Raw genomic sequence first — 22,278 nt, 5'->3', positions numbered from 1 at the left:
GGTCTTTAAAATGATGAGAGGGATAAACAGAGTTGATGTGGACAAGCTTTTCCCTTTGAGAATAGGGAAGATTCAAACAAGAGGACATGACTTCAGAATTAAGGGACAGAAGTTTAGGGGTAATATGAGGGGGAACTTCTTTACGCAGAGAGTGGTAGCGGTGTGGAATGAGCTCCCAGTGGAAGTGGTGGAGGCAGGTTCATTGGTATCATTTAAAAATAAATTGGATAGGCATATGGATGAGAAGGGAATGGAGGGTTATGGTATGAGTGCAGGCAGGTGGGACTAAGGGGAAAAAAAATTGTTCGGCATGGACTTGTAGGGCCGAGATGGCCTGTTTCTGTGCTGTAATTGTTATATGGTTATATGGTTAATGCTGTATCTACATGGGCAGGTCAGGGACTGCACCTGTCGTGTGCAGTTTTGGTCTCCAAATTTGAGGAAGGACCTTCTTGCTATTGAGGGAGTGCAGCGTAGGTTTACAAGGTTAATTCCCGGGATGGCGGGACTGCCATATGTTGAAAGAATGGAGTGTCTGGGCAAGTATACACTGGAATTTAGAAGGTTGAGAATATATTAAACATATAAGATTATTAAGGGATTGGACACGCTAGAGGCAGGAAACATGTTCCCGATGTTGGGGGAGTCCAAAACCAGGGGGCCACAGTCTACGAATAAGGGGTAGGCCATTTAGAAAGCAGATAAGGAAAAACATTTTTGCATAGAGCGTTGTGAGTCTGTGGAATTCTCTGCCTCAGAAGGCAGTGGAGGCCGATTCTCCGGATGATTTCAATACAAGAGTTAGATAGAGCTCTTAAAGGTAGCGGAGTCAAGGGATATGGGGAGAAGGCAGGAACGGGGTACTGATTGTGGGTGATCAGCCATGATCACAGTGAATAGGCTCGAGGGGCCGAATGGCGTATTCCTGCACCTTTTGGCTCTTGTCTATTGTCTATTGTCTATTGTCTATTGACTAGGTATAGATAGATAGATAGATATGCCATTTATTGTCACTATACGTGTACAATGAGATTAAAAGCAGCTCGTACTCGTGTCGTACTCGTACTCGTGTCGCATATCGTGTAGTGAGCGATACTATATCTATACAAAATATTACTATACAATACATTTTATATAACGTATAATATATAGTGTTTATATAGATACTATATAGGTAGAGATCCTATACCTCAAAGCCTTTCCACCATCTACAAGGAACAAGTCTAAATTGTGATGAGATACCTTTCTGTCCTTTGGATGAGTGCAACTTCAACAACTCGTAAAGAGCTTGATGACATTGAGGATAAAGCAGCTTATTTGTTTGGCACCCTCTGCACTGCTAAATATACATTACCCCCACCTTTACCACCCAGCGGCTACAGTGAGTATCATCCATAAAATGCTCTGCAATTGCTTCCCAGTGAGACCGTGGCTGTGGGACTAACTTTACCAGAAGAACTGCAGTGGTTCAAAAAGGCAGCGCATTGTTAATTGGCCTGTCCCACTTACGCGACTTTTCCGGTGACTGCCGGCACCCGTCATAGGTCATTGCGGGTCGCCGAAATTTTTCAACATGTTGAAAATCCAGCGGCAACTAGAAAGCGCTGCGCCTCTGAGGAGACTACTCGCGACCATACAGGTTACACGTCGTGGGGTGAAGCCTGTAAGGTTGTGAGAGGTCGCCCAAAGAGTCGTACCTTGTTCTGGTCACCGCTGGATTTTCAACGTTGAAAAATGTCGTCGACCTGCAACAACCTATGACGGGTGTCGGCAGTCTCCGAAAACATTGCCTAAGTGGGACAGGCTCATAACTTCTCAAGGTAAGTGAAAGATGGATAATAAGTGTTAGGGTTGTCACTGACAGAATGACACTGAAAAAGGAACAAGTAAACAAAAAAAATGTAATGTTCAGATCATTTGTTATCATTTTATCCGCTGAAATACTAATAAAATGATTTCCCCTCTCCAATTAATGCCCTATTATTGTTAACATCCACTTCAGAAGACAGACAGTGCCTCAGTTGTTTGGCATCTAATGCAAGGATTAAACTAATGACCATGTTTCTCAAAAGTTTAAATCCTACTGATAAAGGGGGATCATCATTTATGTAGCTATCATTCATTCATTTGCTCGGTATTATGGTGGACAGCTGAACAAAAAACATGTCAGTCGAGTGCCCAAATAAATTCCATGCTTTATTTGCTCAAAGTGTTTATTTGACTTTAGAAACTCTTGACCTTTGGAATTCAACAAAGCATCAGAAAAATTCAAGAATCTCGGCAGGACCTGGATGGCAAATGATCAACAGTGTCTCTGAGATAGGGAAAACAGGCTTCCCAGTAACACAGACAAATACTGATTCTGTAGGGTTGAAATGAAAGGGAGAGAATACCTTTGCTGAAAGATGAGAGCTGCACAGGCCTTTTGTTTGTTTGTATGCTTCATTATAATTGACTGGGTAAGTTTTCCTTCTAAATAACTCCTACACATAGAGGTACATTACTGAGGAACCATCGGCTGTGATTTAGATCCTGATGGTAGGCTGACAAATCACAATAAAGTTCCATATGTGTGGCAAACTGCGGCCGCTGTAGAATATAAATCAAATCCCATTCATCTTCAGTTGTACTCTTATTTTTAGAGCATGTTAATAATCATCCTGATATGAATAAGGTGATTTCATTTTAATAGAGCTATGCTTTGCAGATTAGATGATGCGGATCTATGAACACTGTGATTTGGAAATTATTGTACAATGTGAATTTGGAGCATTTTGGGTGAATCTTTGAAGAAATATCTTTTCTACATTAATCTTGTAGTTCGAGTTTTCAAGCATCTTCATGTAAAACAGCATCTATCATATAAATTATCAAAGTCTCAAGTGAGATAAGCCTGGAAACCTTATGTTAATTGGTTTAGTCAAGAAACTTCCACATACATGTAGAGAAGTTTGGGATGAATTGTGGTCTGACAGTGTAACATGAAAATCAGATTCCGAATGTTAGCATGTTGGGTGGATGCAAACTGCTGAGGTAGATTCTTAACAGGCTGGCAACTGATCAAGCATAGTACATCGCCATCCTGGCGTGAAGCCAAGATTGTAAACGGAAACTGTGCCAGTCCAATTTATATAGGTTAATTTCTTACCCACTGCATTAAAATTCATATTCCAGAGCGAACCTGCTCCTTTTTCATTTCTCAGAGTATAAGTGACTAAGACACCCTTCAATTTGTTCTGAAAGTGTCTGTGCTTAGTAGATACTCTAATATTTACTTTCATTCTATATATTTGAAATCTGTGCTTCTGCAACATGCTGCGATCTGCTCTGTCCAATTGCCACCTGGGTGCTTGAGATCAAAGACCATTCCATTTATATAATATCAATATCTCAAGATTTACTTCTCACATTGACAGTGCCAGAGTTGGTGTCTACCAGAGGAATCATTTATTTTAACTGAAATGTGCTTGTTTTATTATAACAACCATGAAAATGTGAAGTCATACTTTTCAAGAATGCTGTGTATTTTTATAAATGCCTAAATGGATTGATCATAGCTATTTAGTCCTGATGGCAGTATCAGTAAGATAAATGGAGAAAGAATGTCCAAACTATACGCAGGGGTCCTTGTTTGTTCAATCGAAACTCAGCTAGGTTAAATGCTTGTGCTTCAACTCTCCATTTGTGAAACGATTATCACTTACTTTTATTTCTATACAATTGAAGATTTGGTCCGAGTCCAGGCTGGCACCCCATGGTCCAAAATCTGTGGAGATGGTTGGCCCACGAGCTGCATGTATGGAGAAGAAATGGCCAATTTGCACTACTGATCATTGGGTAGGTGGTACAGTCTTCGACCTTTTTTTTTTGGTGAAGATTTGTTATATTTTAGAGAGGTAAAATAACATATTTGTGCATTACTATTATAGAACCATAGAAACATGGAAAGCATGTGCAGGAGTAGGCCATTCGGCCTTTCGAGCCAGCACCGCCATTCAATATGATCATGGCTAATCATCCAGAATCAGTACCCCATTCCTGCTATTTCCCCATGTCCCTTAATTCTGTTAGCCCTAAAAGCTAGATCTAACTCTCTCTTGAATACATCATAGGGGGCTAAGTGTCCATCTGGGTGCAGAATGCAAGGATTAATACATGTTCAGCATCAACAAAGCGATGAGCGGGTACAAGGGATCCAACAGATGCTGGAGAACTATTCCAAAATGTCGGGGAATACTCACGTTACTGTCAATGAAGCGGTCGACAGAATCAGACAGTCTCTGAACAGACTTGGAAGTGAGTGCTTATTTTGTTTTTACAGTTCATCAAGTTCAATGTTCATCAGTATGGTCACATAAATTTAGTCTGTTTAGATAGAATTTTGCCTTAAAAATTGTGTTACCATCTCACATCATTTTGATGTATTGATTTCTGATAATTTCATGATATATTCATGTTCAGTACAATGCCTGACATTCGGTTTTTCTTTCAGTTCTTTAAATATGTATAGTTAATGTAGATCAAACTGTATTGCTGATTTGATCCGTCTGGTTTTGCTGCTGATGACCTGATCCATAATCCATGTCAGGTTTTTCACACCACCGCCACCTCGTGCATGCGGGCAGCCATGTTGTGTTTGAACTTATGATTTGGAGCCTACAGTACGCATCTTGATGGCCTCTGTATGTATAAAAATTAAAGTACTTGTTATGATATATAATGACTCGGTATCATAAGTACTTTGCACACGGTGTCAAAACCAGACATGCATCCAATCAGTAATAGTGTTTGATCCACAGTTAAGATTTTGGGTTTTCAACAATTTCTACCACGATGCTTATGTCTTTTCTAGAGTTTGGAGACACTTACTATCGGCTGGTGGATCAAGTGAATTCCAGATTGACCAACTTGCAAAACAGAATTAATTATCAAATTGTCAAATTAAGGCTCTTACAGAAGAGCATACTCGAACAATTTAGAAGCATCACCAGACTTGAGGTAAAGACAACTATTTTGAAATTGCAGTTTTTTTTTCACTCTGTTAATTAGAGACATCAAAGTTATAGAACGCAGAGCATAACACAGGAACAAGCCCTTCAGACCACCGTGTCTGTGTCAACAATACGCCTATCTAAACTAAAGGGCCTGTCCCACCTGGGCCGTCACTTACCCGACAGGCCGGTAGTGACAGTCGCGCGACGGTCCCGCGAGAGTCGTGCGTGTCATCATGCGCCCGCACAGCCATCTGGAGCACGTGACGTCATTTGAAGATGGACACAAAATGCTGGAGTAACTCAGCGGGACCGGCAGCATCTCTGTAGAGAAGGAATAGATGATGTTTCGGGTCGAGACCCTTCTTCAGTCTGCAAGACGGATCTTGACCCAAAACGTCACCCATTGCTTCTCTCCGGAGATGCTGCCGGTCCCGCTGAGTTACTCCAGCATTTTGTGTCTATCTCTAATTGTCTTGGCAACACTCTGGGAGTAGGAATGGGGGCGGATCCAGATCCGCAATGGCCGTGAGCCCCAGGCTGGGTTCGGCGATCGTTTGCCTGCTTCTGCTGCTGTTGGAGGTGAGATGTTGCGCCACGCCAGGGTCTTGGACTTGTCCCACTTTGGCCGTCAGTTACGCGACAGACAGATTTCATTCAGGACGAAGTCCACACCCCTCCACGCCACTCCACACTCCTCCACACCATTCCATGCACCCGTCCCGCGCTACCCACATGCTACCCACACGCTACCCACATGCTACCCACACGCTAGCAGGTCGCGTAAATGGTGCGCGAAGGACAGCCAAGTGGGACAGGCCCTTTCCTCCATATGTCTGCACCTGGTCCATATCCCTCCATCCCCTCACTGTTCCCATCTCTGTCTAAGTGGTTCTTAAACATTGCTATCAGATCAGATTCTGTCACATCCCTGGCTGCAAAGCTTTTCACTGTACCTCGATACACATGACAATAAACTAAAGCTGAACCATTCCAGGCACCTACCACTCACTGTATAAAAAAACTTTGCCCGCACATCTCCTTGAAACCTTCTTCCTCTCCCCTTAAAGTTAACATTTCACATTTCCATCCAGGAAATAGTCTACTGTGTCTATGCAGCTCTTAATTTTTATGTTAATTCAAATTTCCAAAAATTCAAATTATATCTGTTTCATATTTTTGTTATTAATAATTGTTTGCAGATCATAATAATCATAATCGTAATAGTAATTTATTAGCCAAGTATGTTGTGCAACATACGAGGAATTTGGTTTGCCATACAGTCAAACAAAAATGCACACAACTGCATAAAAATTTGACATAAACATCCACCACAGCGACTCCTCCACATTCCCCACTGTGATGGAAGGCAATAAAGTCTTATCTTCTTTCCTCCTTTCCTCTCGTGGTCGGGGGAGTTGAACCATCCGCAGCTGATGATCGAGCTCCCACGTCAGGGCGGTCGGTCTAAGCCCCCGCATTGGGACGGTCGAAACGCCTTCGGCATGGAATCCACAAAATCGGTCCCTAACCAGGGACCACGAGCTCCATGATGTCAAAGTCCACAGCTCCCGCAGGTTGGATCACCAAAGGCCGATCCCTGGTAAAGGCATCGTCCTCACCAAGATGTTAAAGTCTGTAAGCTCCACGGTTTTGGAGCTCTGGAAGTCCCAAACAAGGCCTCAGTGCAGACGGAGATACGACACGGAAAAACTTGCATCTCCATCGAGGAAAGAAATTAAAAAAGCTTCCCCCACCACCCCCCACAAATATGAAAACTAAAGATAAGCTAAAATATACATTTTACAACAAATTAAAATGACAAAGAATGAAAAAGACATAGACAGACCGTTGGTGAGGCAGCCATCATACTGCGCCCACTGGTGAATATGTTTGACAGATATTTGCCAGTTGAGATTGTACATTAGTATCATCTTGACATTCTCCGCTGGAGTGGTTGTGGATAACATTACAATGAAGAAGGGTGCTTGATATTTGGCACGAGACTCATCTGTTTCTGTGTTGTATCTCTCTATGTTATTGGCTCTGTGTGGTATCTCTCTATGCTATTGTCATAGCCCTGTCCACAGGTCAAAGGCCTTTGTTGCTCCCGTGGGGAGTTGAACCTATGCTGAAGGGCTAGTTGCTTCACCGTGAACTGGACAAGTCAGGTAGCACGAGCCAAGCTCCCTCCGCCCTTGATCAGAGTCATCTAGATGAATCACCTCTGTCTCCCATGAGCCACTTGGCATGGTGGTGGTTCTGAAGAAGGGTCTCGACCCATAATCGTCACCCATTCCTGCTACCGAGAGATGCTGCCTGTCCCGCTGAGTTACTCCAGCATTTTGTGTCTATCTTCAATGTAAACCAGCATCTGCAGTTCCTTCCTGCACATGGCAGTAGTTTATGGTGGCCGAGGCTGGAGCTCCATTCGTAATGTGAACATAGAGTTATAAAACATGGAAACAGTCCCTCCTTCTATGATAACCATCAGGCGTCCATTTTGCACTAATCCTACAACCAGCGACCCAGCAATCCTACAACCAGCGACCCATTAGGACGTCCACCTATAGCCACACCTACGACAATCTACGACCACACAGGCGACAAGCCACGACAACCGAAGTCAACCTATGCCCACCCACGACAAGCTACGACAAGGAACGGCCCTGTCAGCAACAATTGAAGACAACTGAAGACAATTCAGTCGCCGGTACCTGTCGCCGGTTGACATAGGTTGACGTAGGTCGTCGCCAATGGAATTCACCGAAGTCAGCACCCAGCGACAACCAACGTCACCTGGCGACTACCTGCATCATCCTGGCGACAACCTACGACAGCGCCTACGACAGGAGACGACAAGTTACGTCAAGCCCACAGTCGCCGAAAAGTTTTAAACATTTCAAAATCCAGCGGCGACCAGAAAAACATTACGACTCTTTAGGCCACTTGAGGAGACTCCTCACGACCATACAGGTGTCACCCCGCAACCATGTGGCGACAGCCTAGTCGCCTGTAGTCGCCGAAATAATTGTCTAAGTGGGACGGGGGCTTTACAGTGGCCAATTAATTTACAAACTGGTATATTTGCAGGATGCTGGTGGGAACCCGGGGCACCAGGAGGAAACCCATATGGTCACAAGGACAACATGCAAACTCCACATATAGATTACCAGAGATCAGGATCCAACCTGGGTTGCTTTAGCTGCGAGGCTGCAGCTCTACTAGCTGTTCCAGTATGTACCGGAAGCTACTTTAGTACTTAAGGTACTTCAAAATAGGGAATTTAGTTTAGTTTAGAGAAACAGCGTGGAAACAGGCCCTTAGGGGCCACCGAGTCCGTGCCGACCAGTGATCCACGCACATTCGCGCTATCCAACACACACTGGGAACAATTTACAATTTTTACCAAGTCAATTAACTTACATTCCTGTACGTCTTTGGAATGTGGGAAGAAACCGAAGATCTCGGAGAAAACCCACGCAACTCACGGGGAGAACGTACAAACTCCATACAGACAGCACCCTTCACCGGGACTGAACCCGGGTCTCCGGCGCTGAAAGCGCTGCAAGGCAGCCACTCTACCGCTGCGCCACCGTGCCGCTTTATTCTATCTACCTGCCAGCATTTGGCCTATATCCCTCTTAGCCTTTCCTATCCATGTATCTGTTCAATTGCCTTTTAAATGTTATTACAGTGCCTGCCTAAACTACCTCCTTTGGCAGCTTGTTCTATAAACCCACCACACTCTATGTGAAAAAATGCCCCCTCACATTCCTATAGAATCTGCCCTCTTACCTTAAACCTATCTCCTGCTTTGGTTCATGATTCCCTACTCTGGGTAAAACTGTGTAGCCACTCGATCTATTGCCTTCATGAATCTCTATTAAATCACCGCTCAGCCTCTTGCCCTTCAATGAATAAAACCCTAGCCTGCCCAACCTCTCCCTATAGCTCTGGCCCTCAGGTCCTGACAAGATCCTCAACATTCTTCTCTGAACTCTTTTCAGCTTAACAACATCCTTCCGATAGCAGGGTGGAAAACAAAACTGAATACAATACACCAAATATGGCCTCACAAAACAGCTAGGGTTTCTAACTTTCTCGCTACCAAATAAGGGACTAAAGGTCAAAATAAGGGACAAATTCCCTACGGCAATTCGTTGACCGACTCGGCCGTGGCTGGGTGAATGATGAGTTGGCCCGGGTGCTGGACTGCACACAAAGCCCAGTCGGCAGGCCAGTGAGGAGTTTTGGCCCGGACTACGAGGAGAGGGGAAATGCATCAAGAATCTTCTCCAATTGCCCTTGAAAGAAATGTAACATCTCACCGAGTCATGGGACTCTCGAGCCTGGGGTTGCTCAAGATGGAGAAGGCACTGCTTGCTTTGAATTTCTGTGGCTAGAACGGATGGGGGTCATGCATAGACAGCAGAAGGAGTGCACAATATCCTGAATAGCCCAACCAAATCAAATTCTACCTACCCCATCTGTGGGACAGTCAGAGGATCCATTATCTTTACTCAGCTCAGCTCAGAACTCATCGAACTGCAATGGAAGCAAATAATTCTCGATCTGAAGTGTCTGCCCAAGAAGGGTGAGGGAAGATGAATATTCTGCAGTGGCCTGAATGAAAGCAGTTGCAACTGTAAATACGCATTTCTAAGCTTACTCCCCAGTCTAGTTGATTCAAAAAAGCACCGAGTCAAGCATTGGAACTAAAATTTATTTTTAGATTGAACAGCAAATTCCCCTATATGATAGCTAAACTGCCGCGGGTTCGAGCCTTGTTTCTGCCTGGACAAGCCCTTCAGCCTCGTGCAAACAGAAACACTCCGCAGTCCCAAGCGCTCTTCCAGAAGATTGACAAAGGACCTCGTGGGGGCTGCCTTTTATAGGTCCCCGAACCTTGAGGAGCTGAACTACACAGGGGTGGTCTCTTTACAATCCAATCACACATATTAATTACATCAATACATTATTGACAGTTCCCCAAACCAATAACAGAGTCTCCCATATATTGTTTTTGGGAAAAGCTTTTGGAAGGAAGCTAACTTAACTTGAATAATGCAACATTTACCCTGGAATTCAAAAGAACCCTGCCAGGGCTTAACACTTTGGCCAATAAACAATCAGCAGGGTAAATGTCTTGCAACATTATTTACATTATTTACATTGCTTTTGCAGTAATCCAATCAATTTCATGCATTTCACAATTCTTTGGAGGTCTTCCGCAAAAATCTCATTCATACTGACAATTGAAGAGATACTCATACATTTCTCATCTGCAACACTGATCTGGGCCCTAAACTTCCTGAAAAGGAAGTCCATTCAGCAGCTTCTCTTATATCTGCTGAAACACAGACTTGACAAAAATAGCCTAGCAATGCATGAATCCTTTACTACATTTTGGTTCTATTCCTGTTCTATTCCGGGCCAGGATTTACATTCCTCCCTTTTATCATTTGATAACCATAATTTATGATAACTATTGTACACTGGTGACTACTGTCAACAAAAGGTCTCTCTCTCTACACTGCTCCTATCCTTATGATACAATTCTTCCCACACCATGATCCTAGCTAAAATGTTGTCAGTTATCTCTGCAGTCAAATTCAGTCTCAGCCTTTAATTTACTATTTTGAGTTTCAGGGTCTGTCTTACCTCTTCTTCAATCCAGAGCTTGTGGTCGATAAGCACAATTCAATTCAATTGCTGTGGAATTCCCAGCTATTTAATTTCATCAATTTATTTCACTATGTTGTGGACCATTATTTTAAATTAAGCCAAATAAGAATTCCAAATCTAGGGACAATTTTCTTTACACCTTGATAATAGTAGTCGCTTTATTATCAAGGGTTAGATAAATTTTGATCCACCGGTCAAGTACATCGACTCTGACAATAAGTACCCACTCCCCTGGTACTTCTTATAACCCAATGCAATTTTTTTTTCTCGTTACTCTTTTTCTAGGTGGTCAGCATTGACTTCTTGCAGGGGAGCTTTGTTATTTGCACTTCCTCATTCCCAAGTATTTTTATATCATCTCTCATGTTCCCTGGATACTCATTCACGTTCTTCAATACATGCCAAGTTCTGCCAAAACTCTGCCAAGTTCTATCCTTCCCTTGATGACCGTTACCAATCCTTCCCTTCTCTGGTTGTCTGTCTGGGGGTGAGACAATAAAAGATACCAGGTTAATACTCAAATTTCAAATACTTTTAACCCATATCCCATAAGCCATTTCCAAATCTTAAATTTCAAAGTCCTTCCAATATATTACTATACAATTTGAGGGATCTAATTTAGAATTGGCCAATTTATTCCTAGTAGCTAAAATCTGGGCGCAAAGTAGGTGTCCCCGAACCGTGGAAGAGTGTTCATTCCCAGATTTCCATATTTAGTTCTTTTAAATTGGAGCCTCAATGATTTCTTGAGGCTGTCTATATTTCTTCAAGTTCCTGAGATGTCGTTCTTCCTTTTTCACTGGTGTCAAATATTATGTTATGTTGGTAAGATTGGACACTAGGGTATGTGTAGATCTTCTTTTCCTTCTTGTTGTTAAATTTGCAGGAGTAGGAATACCACTATGAGGAGCAGCCATCTTTGTCTGTTGGCCTTTCCCAGATTGTAAACGTTAAAGGGACAGGACAGTATCACTCCTTTCTCTCTGTTTCTCTCTGTTTGTCTCTGTCTCTGGGGAGCTACTTGGATGGAAATTATGGTTACACATCCTACCTGAGCTGTGTCTTTTGCCCGTTCTTGAGGGTCCACATGCTCTTTTATCTCACTCCCCATATAATGGCATGTTATAGGCAGTACTATCCTGAAGACACAACAACTCAACAAAAAGTTATTAAACACGCTTACAATTGCTCCTATTCCTCACTCCTACACTTCCTGTGGAATAGATTCCATTCTTCCTCCCTAGTGCCAATCTGAGTTCCTTTGAGTTCTTTTCTTCTTCTTTTTCTTTTGACACCAGCTACTTTGTCTCTTTCCCTAGTTTCTTTATTATTTTTTATGTTCCTTTCTATCAGTGGGCTGTTCTTGATTTAGCATATTCCTTCAGGGTGATCAATCATAGAAACATATAAACATAGAAAATAGGTGCAGGAGGAGGCCATTCAGCCCTTCGAGCCAGCATCACCATTCATTGTGATCATGGCTGATCGTCTCCAATCAATAACCCGTGACTGCCTTCTCCCAATATCCCTTGATTCCACTAGTCCATAGAGCTCTATCTAACTCTCTTAAATCCATCCAGTGATTTGCCCTCCACCGCCCTCTGTGGCAGGGAATTCCACAAATTCACAACTCTCTGGGTGAAAACGTTTTTTCTCACCTCAGTCTCAAATAGCCTCCCCTTTATTCTGAGACTGTGGCCCCTGGTTCTGGACACACCCAACATTGGGAACATTTTTCCTGCATCTAGCTTGGCCAGTCCTTTTATAATTTTATATGTTTCTATAAGATAGATTTTTTTAGAATTTCATTGTCCTATAGAAATATAGAGCATAGGTGCAGGAGTAGGCCATTCGGTCCTTCGAGCCTGCACCGCCATTCAATATGATCATGGCTGATCATCCAACTCAGTATCCTGTACCTGCCTTCTCTCCATACCCCCTGATCCCTTTAGCCACAAGGGTCACATCTAACTCCTTCTTAAATATAGCCAATGAACTGGCCTCAACTACCCTCTGTGGCAGAGAGTTCCAGAGATTCACCACTCTCTGTGTGATAATTTTATAAGTTTCTATAAAATCGTTGCACTGCCTCCCATAAGCTTCATGAGTCAGGGTGATGTCCATACAGGTTAAGTTTCAAATATTCCCCAAATGAAGCAGGTAAATCTTTCTTGTCTGAGTCTTTATACATGGTCATTGTCAAACTGGGTTTCACTGGAGTGGGGGTGCCTGTAGCCCGGGGATGGTCTGCACCTACTGCACTATCCAAATCTAAAGTAGGAGTAGGCACCTTCCTAACAGGGAATTGCCTACGGGGAATTTGTTCTGCTTCCATGATACGGGCAATATCAGGATCAGCTATCTTATGACCTGCTATTGTCTCACCCTCAGCACCACTGTTTCCTTTGCTAAAGGGATCCCAATATTTTGTACGGGATTCCTTATCTTCTCCTGCTGTCCGTTTAATTTGCTCTGGCACCAGTTTATAAGGAACCTTACTCCTTGCTCCCTGACTCACTACACTATCCTTTGCCAAAAAAGGAATTCGGGGCCCGAGAATCCTTTTCCAATGTCTCCGTTACAGGTTTAAAGTGAGTAGGTGGAGTCAACGATGCCATTGAGTGCCCTGTTCACAAGCTGCACAAGGTGTCTTAGGACTGGAAACATGAGATGGCTTGGAGGAAGGCTGTGATTCTATACCAAAAAAGTCTGCCCATCTTTCTAAATCCCTCCCTTCAATGTCCACACTGACCACTGCGCTCTTGCTAAATTCAATTGTCGTCGTGGCCACTTCCCCTTTAAGAGTTACCGGGGTCAACTCCCCTCCAATTCCTCTTCTCTGCTTCTGCTTTTGATCTTTATTATCTTTCTCTTTCTCTTTCTTTTTAGAAATACCCAGAGAAGGACCAGCTCCCACTTCTCCTAGCTCTATCCCCAGTCTTGAGGCTGCCATCTTCCAATTTGTTAGCCCAACAACTTCTTTGTTCACTTTCCTCTTCGTATAATACACTCTCCATAACTCTATAAGTTCATTTCCTTCTTCGCAATCCCCACATTGCCGGGCAATTTTTTCTATGTACCTTATCCCCGTTACTAACTTCAGGCCACCCATTGGCCACAATTCATTTCTTAACTCTTTATTTAACTTTCCCGAACGTTTTCGTAACCTCACAGCTTTCAGGGGGAATTCATTACATATTAATTGTAATGGGCTTTCAGAAGTGGTAGTTATATCCTTCTCCAGCCTATTCCCCATGTCCTTGTACAATAGAAACCATACAGATACAGATACATTTCTGAATCACTCACACCTCACACCTCTTCAATATTTCACACCTCACACCTCTTCCTCCCTTTCAGCCTCCAAGGCTACCAAGATCGCTCCCGAACAATAGCCAATGTCTCCGAAGCGCTAACAGTCTCACACCTTTCTCACACAATCGTACAGTCAATCTTTCCAATCAATCGCTCTTCAATCGTTCTATTCAATCGCTCTTTTCAATCGCTCTAGTCAATCGCGCACCCAACTCTCTCGTCTCACTCACAACCACTCATCTAACTTCCAACCTGTAACCAGCTCCGGAAGAATCCTCAGTCTCCCAGATTAAGGTACTTAATATTCAAATATACTTTTTAGCAGCAATCTCTCCCACTCAAAATACTTCAATTTAACAGAGACAAATAAACTCAAACCACGCAAGCAAAACTATACCCAAGCAAGAAATTATACCACCTATTATAAGTAAACAGAAACACACTCCAATATAAACTACAAGCATTCACTTATTATCACAATTAAATCACACACTATTTTAATTCCTCCTTGTGGTGTGCTCGGTCAACGGAACAATCCCTTCCCCAAAGCAATCGATTGGAAGTATACGAATTCCCGATCGAATAACCACGGATCGGACTCCAATAATAATACGATCCCAACTAAACCAACTTCTTATATATTCACTTTAACCAACTATTACCCCAGTTTTCTAACACTCAAAATTCTTAAACAATACACAATCAGTACAATGAAACAATTCACGATCTTAACACACTACAAATGCATCTTTCAAGCAACAAAGTATTTATACACAATTCAAATCTGAAGGAAATATGTACACTTGAGATTTACTGAATTCTATCACAGGCAATGCAATACATGATAACCACACTACACTAACAGCAATCTTTAATACACAGTTACAAAAGCAAATTCAAATATTTCAATCCTGCTTCATGCTGCTATCAACCAGTGAATATCTCCCTCCGATACAGAAGACTTTCCTATTCCTAGGGTACTCTTCGCTGAGGGGTACTAGTTCTAATTAGCTACTCTTTACCTTCACGTACTTTTTTCTCACACTAAATGCTTAGACCTAGGGGTACCTTTCCTGACGGTTTACTCTATACTAAAAATTACTTTCCCTCTCACAGTTACTCTTCGATATCAGGTACAAATCAACAATCAGAGGGGGTGCGAACTCCTGGTTGATCAGGCACGATTCGGAATTGATTTTACACAATCTTTATACACACTTCGAAGTTTTATTATATACACAAATTAATCTGACAAAATTACTTTACTTTAAATTGTGAAGCACCTCAATGTGAGATTCTGAATATTAGGGAATATTAGAGGAATTTCAACTCGCTCTGCTAGGACCAATTAGCTTTTTGGTGCGTAACTCAACGTACGCAAATTCCAATTCAAATTTAGTTCAGATATGGAATTCTCGAATGGATTAGAGTATTTTCAACCAATCTATACTCTAACTACCGAGTGCCCGATATCTTTACGAGGGTCCTCCCTTGTCTTTTCAGAGATCTGGATACCTCAAACAGGCATGGACTTCAACCAACATAGGCTCACCCGGTCAAAAAATACTTTTTCCTTTCCACCTGCTTGGCACTGGGTGTCAGGGTGGAACCTCTTCACGCTGGCAGTCGATGACGATTTTTGGAGCGCCCTTCCAATCTGCACCCCCAGCAACGACGCAGTGCTTAGCCGCTTAGCACTGTTACACCCAGGTCGTCTTGAAATGTCCACTCAATTGGATACCCGATCTGGGCAGGGTCTCGAACCTCTAGTTTTATTTTTTTACAGAATAGTTTTTTGTTTTTTGTCAGCAGCTGCAGCTACAGTCTACGACCAAGTTTTACGGGCCTTTAACCCAAAGGGGAGGGCCTTTAACCCAACCCTAGCAGGGCCTCTAACCCCAAAGGCACTAACGCCCCCAGTGTTTGCTAAACTATGTTCTACGATCTCGTTGGGACCCTTTCCCAAGCCCGCGAATGATCGATCTGCTCCAACTAGCGAAGTGACGAAAACCAATGCGAAAACTGCACCGTGGCACCGATTTCTGTACTCGCAATCGGGAACAGCTCAACACTCTTATGTCCCTGTCCCACTTAGGAAACCTGAATGGAAACCTCTGGAGACTATGCGCCCCACCCAAGGTTTCCGTGCGATTCCTGGAGGTTTTTGTCAGTCTCCCTGCCTGCTTCCACTACCTGCAACCTCCGGCAACCACCTGCAACCTCCAGGAAATGCATGGAAACCCAGGGTGGGCCTTAAAGTCTCCACAGGTTTCCGTTCAGGTTTCCTAAGTGGGACAGGGGCATTAATCACAAGCTTGTGTTTGGGGGTCCATTGAGATCCTGGGTGAGCCCCCAATATAAATACGCTCTTCTAAGCTAAACCCCCAGTCTAAACCAACGCAGATTCAATCCTTGTCTCTGCCTGGCCAAACACTTCAGCCTCGTGCAAACAGACACACTCCAAAAGGTCACGCAGTCCCAAGTGTTCTTCCAGAAGATCGACAAAGGATCTTGTGGGGGCTGCCTTTCATAGGTCCTCGAACCATGAGGGGCTGAACTACATAGGGGTGATTTCTTTACAATCCAATCAAACATATTAATTACATGAATACATTATTGACAGTTCCCTAAACCAATAACAGAATCTCCCATACATTGTTTCTAGGAGAAGCTTCTGGAAGGAAGCTAACTTAACTTGAATAATGCAACATTTACCCTGGAATTCAAAACAACCCTGCTAGGGCTTAACACTTTGGCCAATCAACAAACAGCAGGGTAACTGTCTCAGAACATTATTTACATTATTTACAATGCTTTTGAAGTAATCCAATCAACCATGCATTTTACACTTCTTTGGAGGTCTTCTGCAAAAATCTCATTCATACTGACAATTGAAGAGATACTCATACTTGTCTTATCTGCAACACTGATCTGTGACCTAGACTTACTGGCACCATTCAGCAGCTTGTCTTATATCTGCAGAAACACAGACTTGGCCAGGATTTACACAACCAACCAGGTTGAGGTGGGCTGTTCTTTATCATCACCATGTCCTCTACACAGTTACGTGCTTCACCATTGCTGCACCTGGAAGACCACAACCAACAACAGCACAGTCTGTCCTGGTTTGGATCTGAAAGACTGTTCCTTTGATCCTCTTTCAGTCACTTCCTGGAACTCTCTGCTCAGCACCACTGTGCAAGCACCTTCAGGAAAAAGACTTCTGTGATTCAGGAGGATGTCTCACCACAACATTCTCAATAGTAATAAGGATGCAAATGATTCACTGGCATAGCCAGCTACACCTAACTGTGAGGTGTTTAAACTGTTGAATTGGTACCGTATTTGGCCGTTTCCACCACTTTAACATAATTCAGGGTGGTTACTTAACTTCGCCTCCACGATATCCAAACATCATTTTTTAATTCATAACAATCACAGCCATGGACATTGATCAACATGGACTCTTCCCTTCCAGTCTTTCCAGGTGTGGTAGAGGTTCACCTGCACCTTCTCCAACCTCATCCATTGCATCCGCTGTTCCAGGTGTCAACTGCTCTACATCGCCGAGTCCAGGCGCAGGCTTGGCGATTGCTTCGCCCAACACCTCCGCTCAGTTTGCAATAACTAACCTGATCTCCTGGTGGCTCAGCACTTCAACTCCCCCTCCCATTCCAAATCCGACCTTTCTGGCCTGGGCCTCCTCCATGGCCAGAGTGAGTCTCACTGTAAATTGGAGGAACAGCACCTCATATTTCGCTTGGGTAGTTTACACCCCAGCGGTATGAACATTGACTGCTCCAATTTCAGGTAGTCTTTGCTTTCTCCCTCCTTCCCCTCCCCTTCCCAGCTCTCCCACAGCCTACTGTATCCGCCTATTCCTTTCTTTTTCCAGCCCCCCCTCCACCGACATCAGTCTGAAGAAGGGTCTCGACCCGAAATGTCACCTATTCCTTTGCTCCATGGATGCTGCCTCACTCGCTGAGTTTCTCCAGCTTTTTTGTCTACCTTCCCTTTTTTGGTATAGTTTGTGTCTAATACGCCCGGCACGTCTGTGCAGAAGCCTTTATCATAAAGTCATAGTCATACTGCAGGAAACAGTCCCTTCGGCCTAACTCGTCCATGCCAACCAAGATGCTCCACTTACACTAATCCCACCTGCCCATGTTTGGCCCATATCCTTCTCAACCTTTCCTATCCATGTACCTGCCAAATGTCTTTTAACTGTTGTTTCAAATGTTGCTATGTTAGAAGTTTGCACAGCATTGCTTTGATGGGGAATAGTCAAAGACAGCTACAGAGTGATAAAACAAAAAAACAAATTGCTAGAGGAACTCAGCTGGTCAGGCAGAAGCTCTGGGGCATGGAGATGGTGGATGTTTTGGGTCAAGACCCTGCATCAGGACCGTCCTGCAGCAATTTGTTTTTTATTGTTCCAGATTCCAACAGCTGTACTCTCTTGTGTCTCCATAGCGTCACGAATAAAAGCCCTTGGATCCATGCCGATCAGGATATCTTTCTAAACTAGTCCAATTTGCCTGTGTTTAGTCCATATCCTTCAAAATCTTTCCTATCATGTGTTTAGAGTCATTGTTAGAATCATAGACCCGTACAGCATGGAAACAGGCCCTTCTGCCCAGCTTGCAATTGGCGTTGCAAGATGTCCCATCTACACTAATCCCACCTGCACGCATTTGACCCTAATCACTCCAAACCTTTCCTATCCATATATCTGTCCGAATGTCTGTTAAATGTTGTTATAGTTTCTGCCTCAAGTACCTCCTCTGGCAGCTCATTCCATATACCCATATATATGTGGAAAAAGTTGCCCCTCAGATTCCAGTTTTGTTCCTGAGTCCACTGGCCACTGTTGTGTTCTGTTGTGCTTCATTCAAATGAAATTGGGGGGGGGTCCCAATGATTTCACCAGAACCCAAACTGGACGACATAATGGAAAGGTAAGGTTTGCAATTTTCGTTCATCACTTTCCTCCAGAAAAATAAAACTTGTGACCACAGTTTTCCTGGGTAAATTTCCCATTGAGAATTCAACGGAAGCTCTGAGTTTTCGCAGTGAGTTCTGAGATTTTCCCTCTACTCCACAAATGGTTCCAAATACTTCTACTGAAAGCTTTTACATGAAATTTTTCAGCAAAAGGTGCAAACACCATGGACCCATTGAATATTTAACATCACAACTTTATAGTTCAATTGATTCCACGATTCACAGTATTCTTGACATCATTTGCTTTGTTGATATTCACATTTGTGCAATTTATTAGAAGAATATTATAGAATAGAATGCCTTTTATTGTCATTCAAACAGCTTAGTTTGAATGAAATTACATTTTTTACCGTTACAAACTTACAAAAAACCCCAAGACCACACTTAACACAGTTTACACAAACATCCATCACAGTGAATCTCCAACATCTCCTCACTGTGATGGAAGGCAAAGGTCTTATCTCTTCCCTTTGTTCTTCTCCCGCGGCCCAGCAGTCCAACTGCAACATCAAGGCTAACTGAGGCTCCCGATGGTAAAGCCCCCGGCGGGCGATGGTAAGTCCCGCGGCCGTGCCGGGCGATGTTAGGCCCCGCTCCGATTCATTTAAACCCCATGATTACAGTGGGGGAAGTTGCCGTTGCGGGAGCTCCGAAAAGCGGTCTCCCACCAGGGACCTGCGAGCTCCCGATGTTCCTGTCCACCGGACCCGCAGCCGGAGCCTCCGAAACTCCGAAGTCGGGTCGCAGCCGCGTGCCACCACAGCTCCAATCGTTCCAAAGTTGGCCAGCTCCGCGATGTCAGGTCCGCAGGTTCCGCGACTGGAGCCCTCAGGCTAGTTCCGGCCGGAGGCTGCCGCCGGCTCCACGATGTTAGGCCCAACCGATGGGCCTAACATCATTTTTCCCCATCGGAGACCTGACAGGGAAAAAGGCGGGTCACCGAACAGGGAAGAGATTAAACGGTTCCCCCACCCCACACATATACACAGGTAAAAAAATAATAAAACTAGAATCAAAACATACATTTAACGAGACAAAAATTTAAAAAAGACAGATGGACTGCAGTCGAGCCGCTGCCGTTAGATGCCGCCACACCACAAGGTATATAAATAATTATACATATGTTCGGAAAATATAAACATTTGATAATACCTTCACTTTAAGGATTATCAAAGTCAGTTTTTATTCTCAATATAATATTATTTTTGGTGTAAAAATGGGAGGGTACAAAGTTTTTTTCCCCCAACAAGGTTTTGTGTTGGTGCATTCAAGTGGATAACTGTCAAAATTATTTTCCTAAATATGATTGGCGTTTATGATCATTGTTGTTATTTTTTCTCCTTTCAGGTTGACATTGGTATCAAGCTCCAGTCTTGCAAAGGATCTTGCACTCAATCAGTTGTTTACAATATCAACAATGAACAGAATGCACAAATGGATAAATCTCTTAATTCAATGGCTGGCCTGAGGCTTGAACAAATCGTATATAACAAGCCAGTACATAAGCTGAGTATCATGAAGAAAGCTGATGCAGTAGCTGGCTTCAAGTCTGCATCTGGCATTAGTCGGAAATATCCACAATTCTGGGAAGAAGTAGACATGGGGTTGTTTGTTTTGGATAATGATATCCCAGACGAAGGTTCCATCTTCTTGGCCACTGATACCGGATCTACAGGCAAAGGGACGGATGTTCACACAGATAATATAACGAGTGGTGATGTATCCAGCACTCCTGGTGGAATGAATAGCATGAGAAGGGAAGATACACTCTTAAGCCATGGGATAAATAGTACAAGAAACGCTGATACATCCTTGACTCATGCTGAGGCAGAAGCCAGCAATGTGGCATTAAATATGACAAAATACTCAGTCAAAGGAACTTTTTCAGAGAGCTCCCATGATGCAAGAATATATCCCTCCACAAGCGGTTCTCAATCAGTTGTGAAACAGAACTTCAGCAAAAATGCCAACTTTGAAACAGGTTATACATTTACAGAGCCATTCCTCAGTTTAGAACAAATAGGCCATGAGGCAATAACATTGCCACAAGACAGGAAAGGTTTTCCTGATAATTCAACGTTTACAGAGACTGGTAGCTCGGAGGATTTTAGTGATTATCCAGATTTAAGGAATGTTGTCGACTCTTATGTAATCAACTCCAATGAACCTGTCATCCCCTCAACCAAAGAGGTGACAGAATTCAAAGACCACGCATCGAACATAGAATCCCATAACAGTTTCTTCCAGTACTCAGAAGATTCTAATACCATGCACCCTTCTATCAATGGAAGCTTATTCTCAAACGATGAAATCACAGAGTATGTTCCTGGTGAACATATTCACAATCTTAGCATGGAAAAAGTGCATAAGATTAAGAACTACATTGGAAAAGGTAGGTTAACCAAGTATCTTATTTTTAAAGATAAGGTACTGAATTGTGTGAATGTGGTAATTATCAAATATTCTTGAAGCATGTACTTCTATAAGCTGATTAAGGTTCACAACCTGTAATGTCGGCTATCCATAGATAAACATAGAAATGCTGGAGTAACTCACTGGGACAGGCAGCATCTCTGGAGAGAAGGAATGGGTGACTTTTCAGGTTGAGACCCTTCTTCAGACCCGAAATGTCACCCACTTCTTCTCTCCAGAGATACTGCCTGTCCCGCTGAGTAACAACCAGCTTTTTGTGTCTATCTACGGTTTAAACCAGCATCTGCAGTTCCTTCCTACACTTGTCACCTGTCCATGTTCTCCAGAAATGCTGCCTGACCCATCCAGTTAGTGTCGCACCTGAGGTATTTAAGACGGGAGCAAAGGTGAAAAAAGAATTGGAAGAGTTAAGTAGCGGTAGTAAAACAAGAAATGAAATGTATTAGGCAGGACCAGACTGAAAAAGTACATGAATCTCAACAGACAGGTGTATAGTGCATGTATGTAAAAACAAGGTTGGCGAAGCAAGGCACGATAGCATGGCAATATCAGAGATGCTGAGAAATGTGTTTGCAATATTTCATTAGCAGGGGAAGAAGCAAATGGGATGGCATAATTCTAAACAAGGCAATATAAACTAGAAGGCAATAATTCTAAATAAAGCAATATTGAGTCAAAGAGTAACATTAAGGAAGTGGACAGGCTAGATGCAGAAAAATGTTCTCGATGTTGGGGGAGTCCAGAACCATGGGTCACAGTTTAAAAATGAGTGGCAGGCCATTTTGGACTGAGATGAGGAAAAACTTCTTCACCCAGTGAGTTGTGAATCTGTTGAATTCTCTGCCAC

The 22,278-nt window shown here is 43.2% G+C and overlaps 1 protein-coding gene across 1 annotated transcript in view; it reads left to right on the top strand.

The window, feature by feature from the left end:
• Nucleotides 1–2,120: 2,120 nt before the first annotated feature.
• The window catches only part of fga (fibrinogen alpha chain), a 28,966-nt gene continuing 8,808 nt past the window's right edge, over nucleotides 2,121–22,278 (top strand). Inside the window, exons 1-5 of the mRNA XM_055644422.1 lie at nucleotides 2,121–2,459; nucleotides 3,727–3,837; nucleotides 4,113–4,296; nucleotides 4,853–4,998; nucleotides 20,346–21,390. Coding sequence (XP_055500397.1) covers nucleotides 2,406–2,459; nucleotides 3,727–3,837; nucleotides 4,113–4,296; nucleotides 4,853–4,998; nucleotides 20,346–21,390 — 1,540 coding nt within the window. The 5' untranslated portion in view covers nucleotides 2,121–2,405. The remainder of the gene's footprint in view (nucleotides 2,460–3,726; nucleotides 3,838–4,112; nucleotides 4,297–4,852; nucleotides 4,999–20,345; nucleotides 21,391–22,278) is intronic.

The sequence above is a fragment of the Leucoraja erinacea genome, chromosome 1, assembly GCF_028641065.1.
Source record: "Leucoraja erinacea ecotype New England chromosome 1, Leri_hhj_1, whole genome shotgun sequence".
Classification (NCBI taxonomy): Eukaryota; Metazoa; Chordata; class Chondrichthyes; order Rajiformes; family Rajidae; genus Leucoraja; species Leucoraja erinaceus.
Note: the sequence above shows the minus strand (reverse complement) of the source record. Positions and strands in the feature narration are given on the sequence as shown.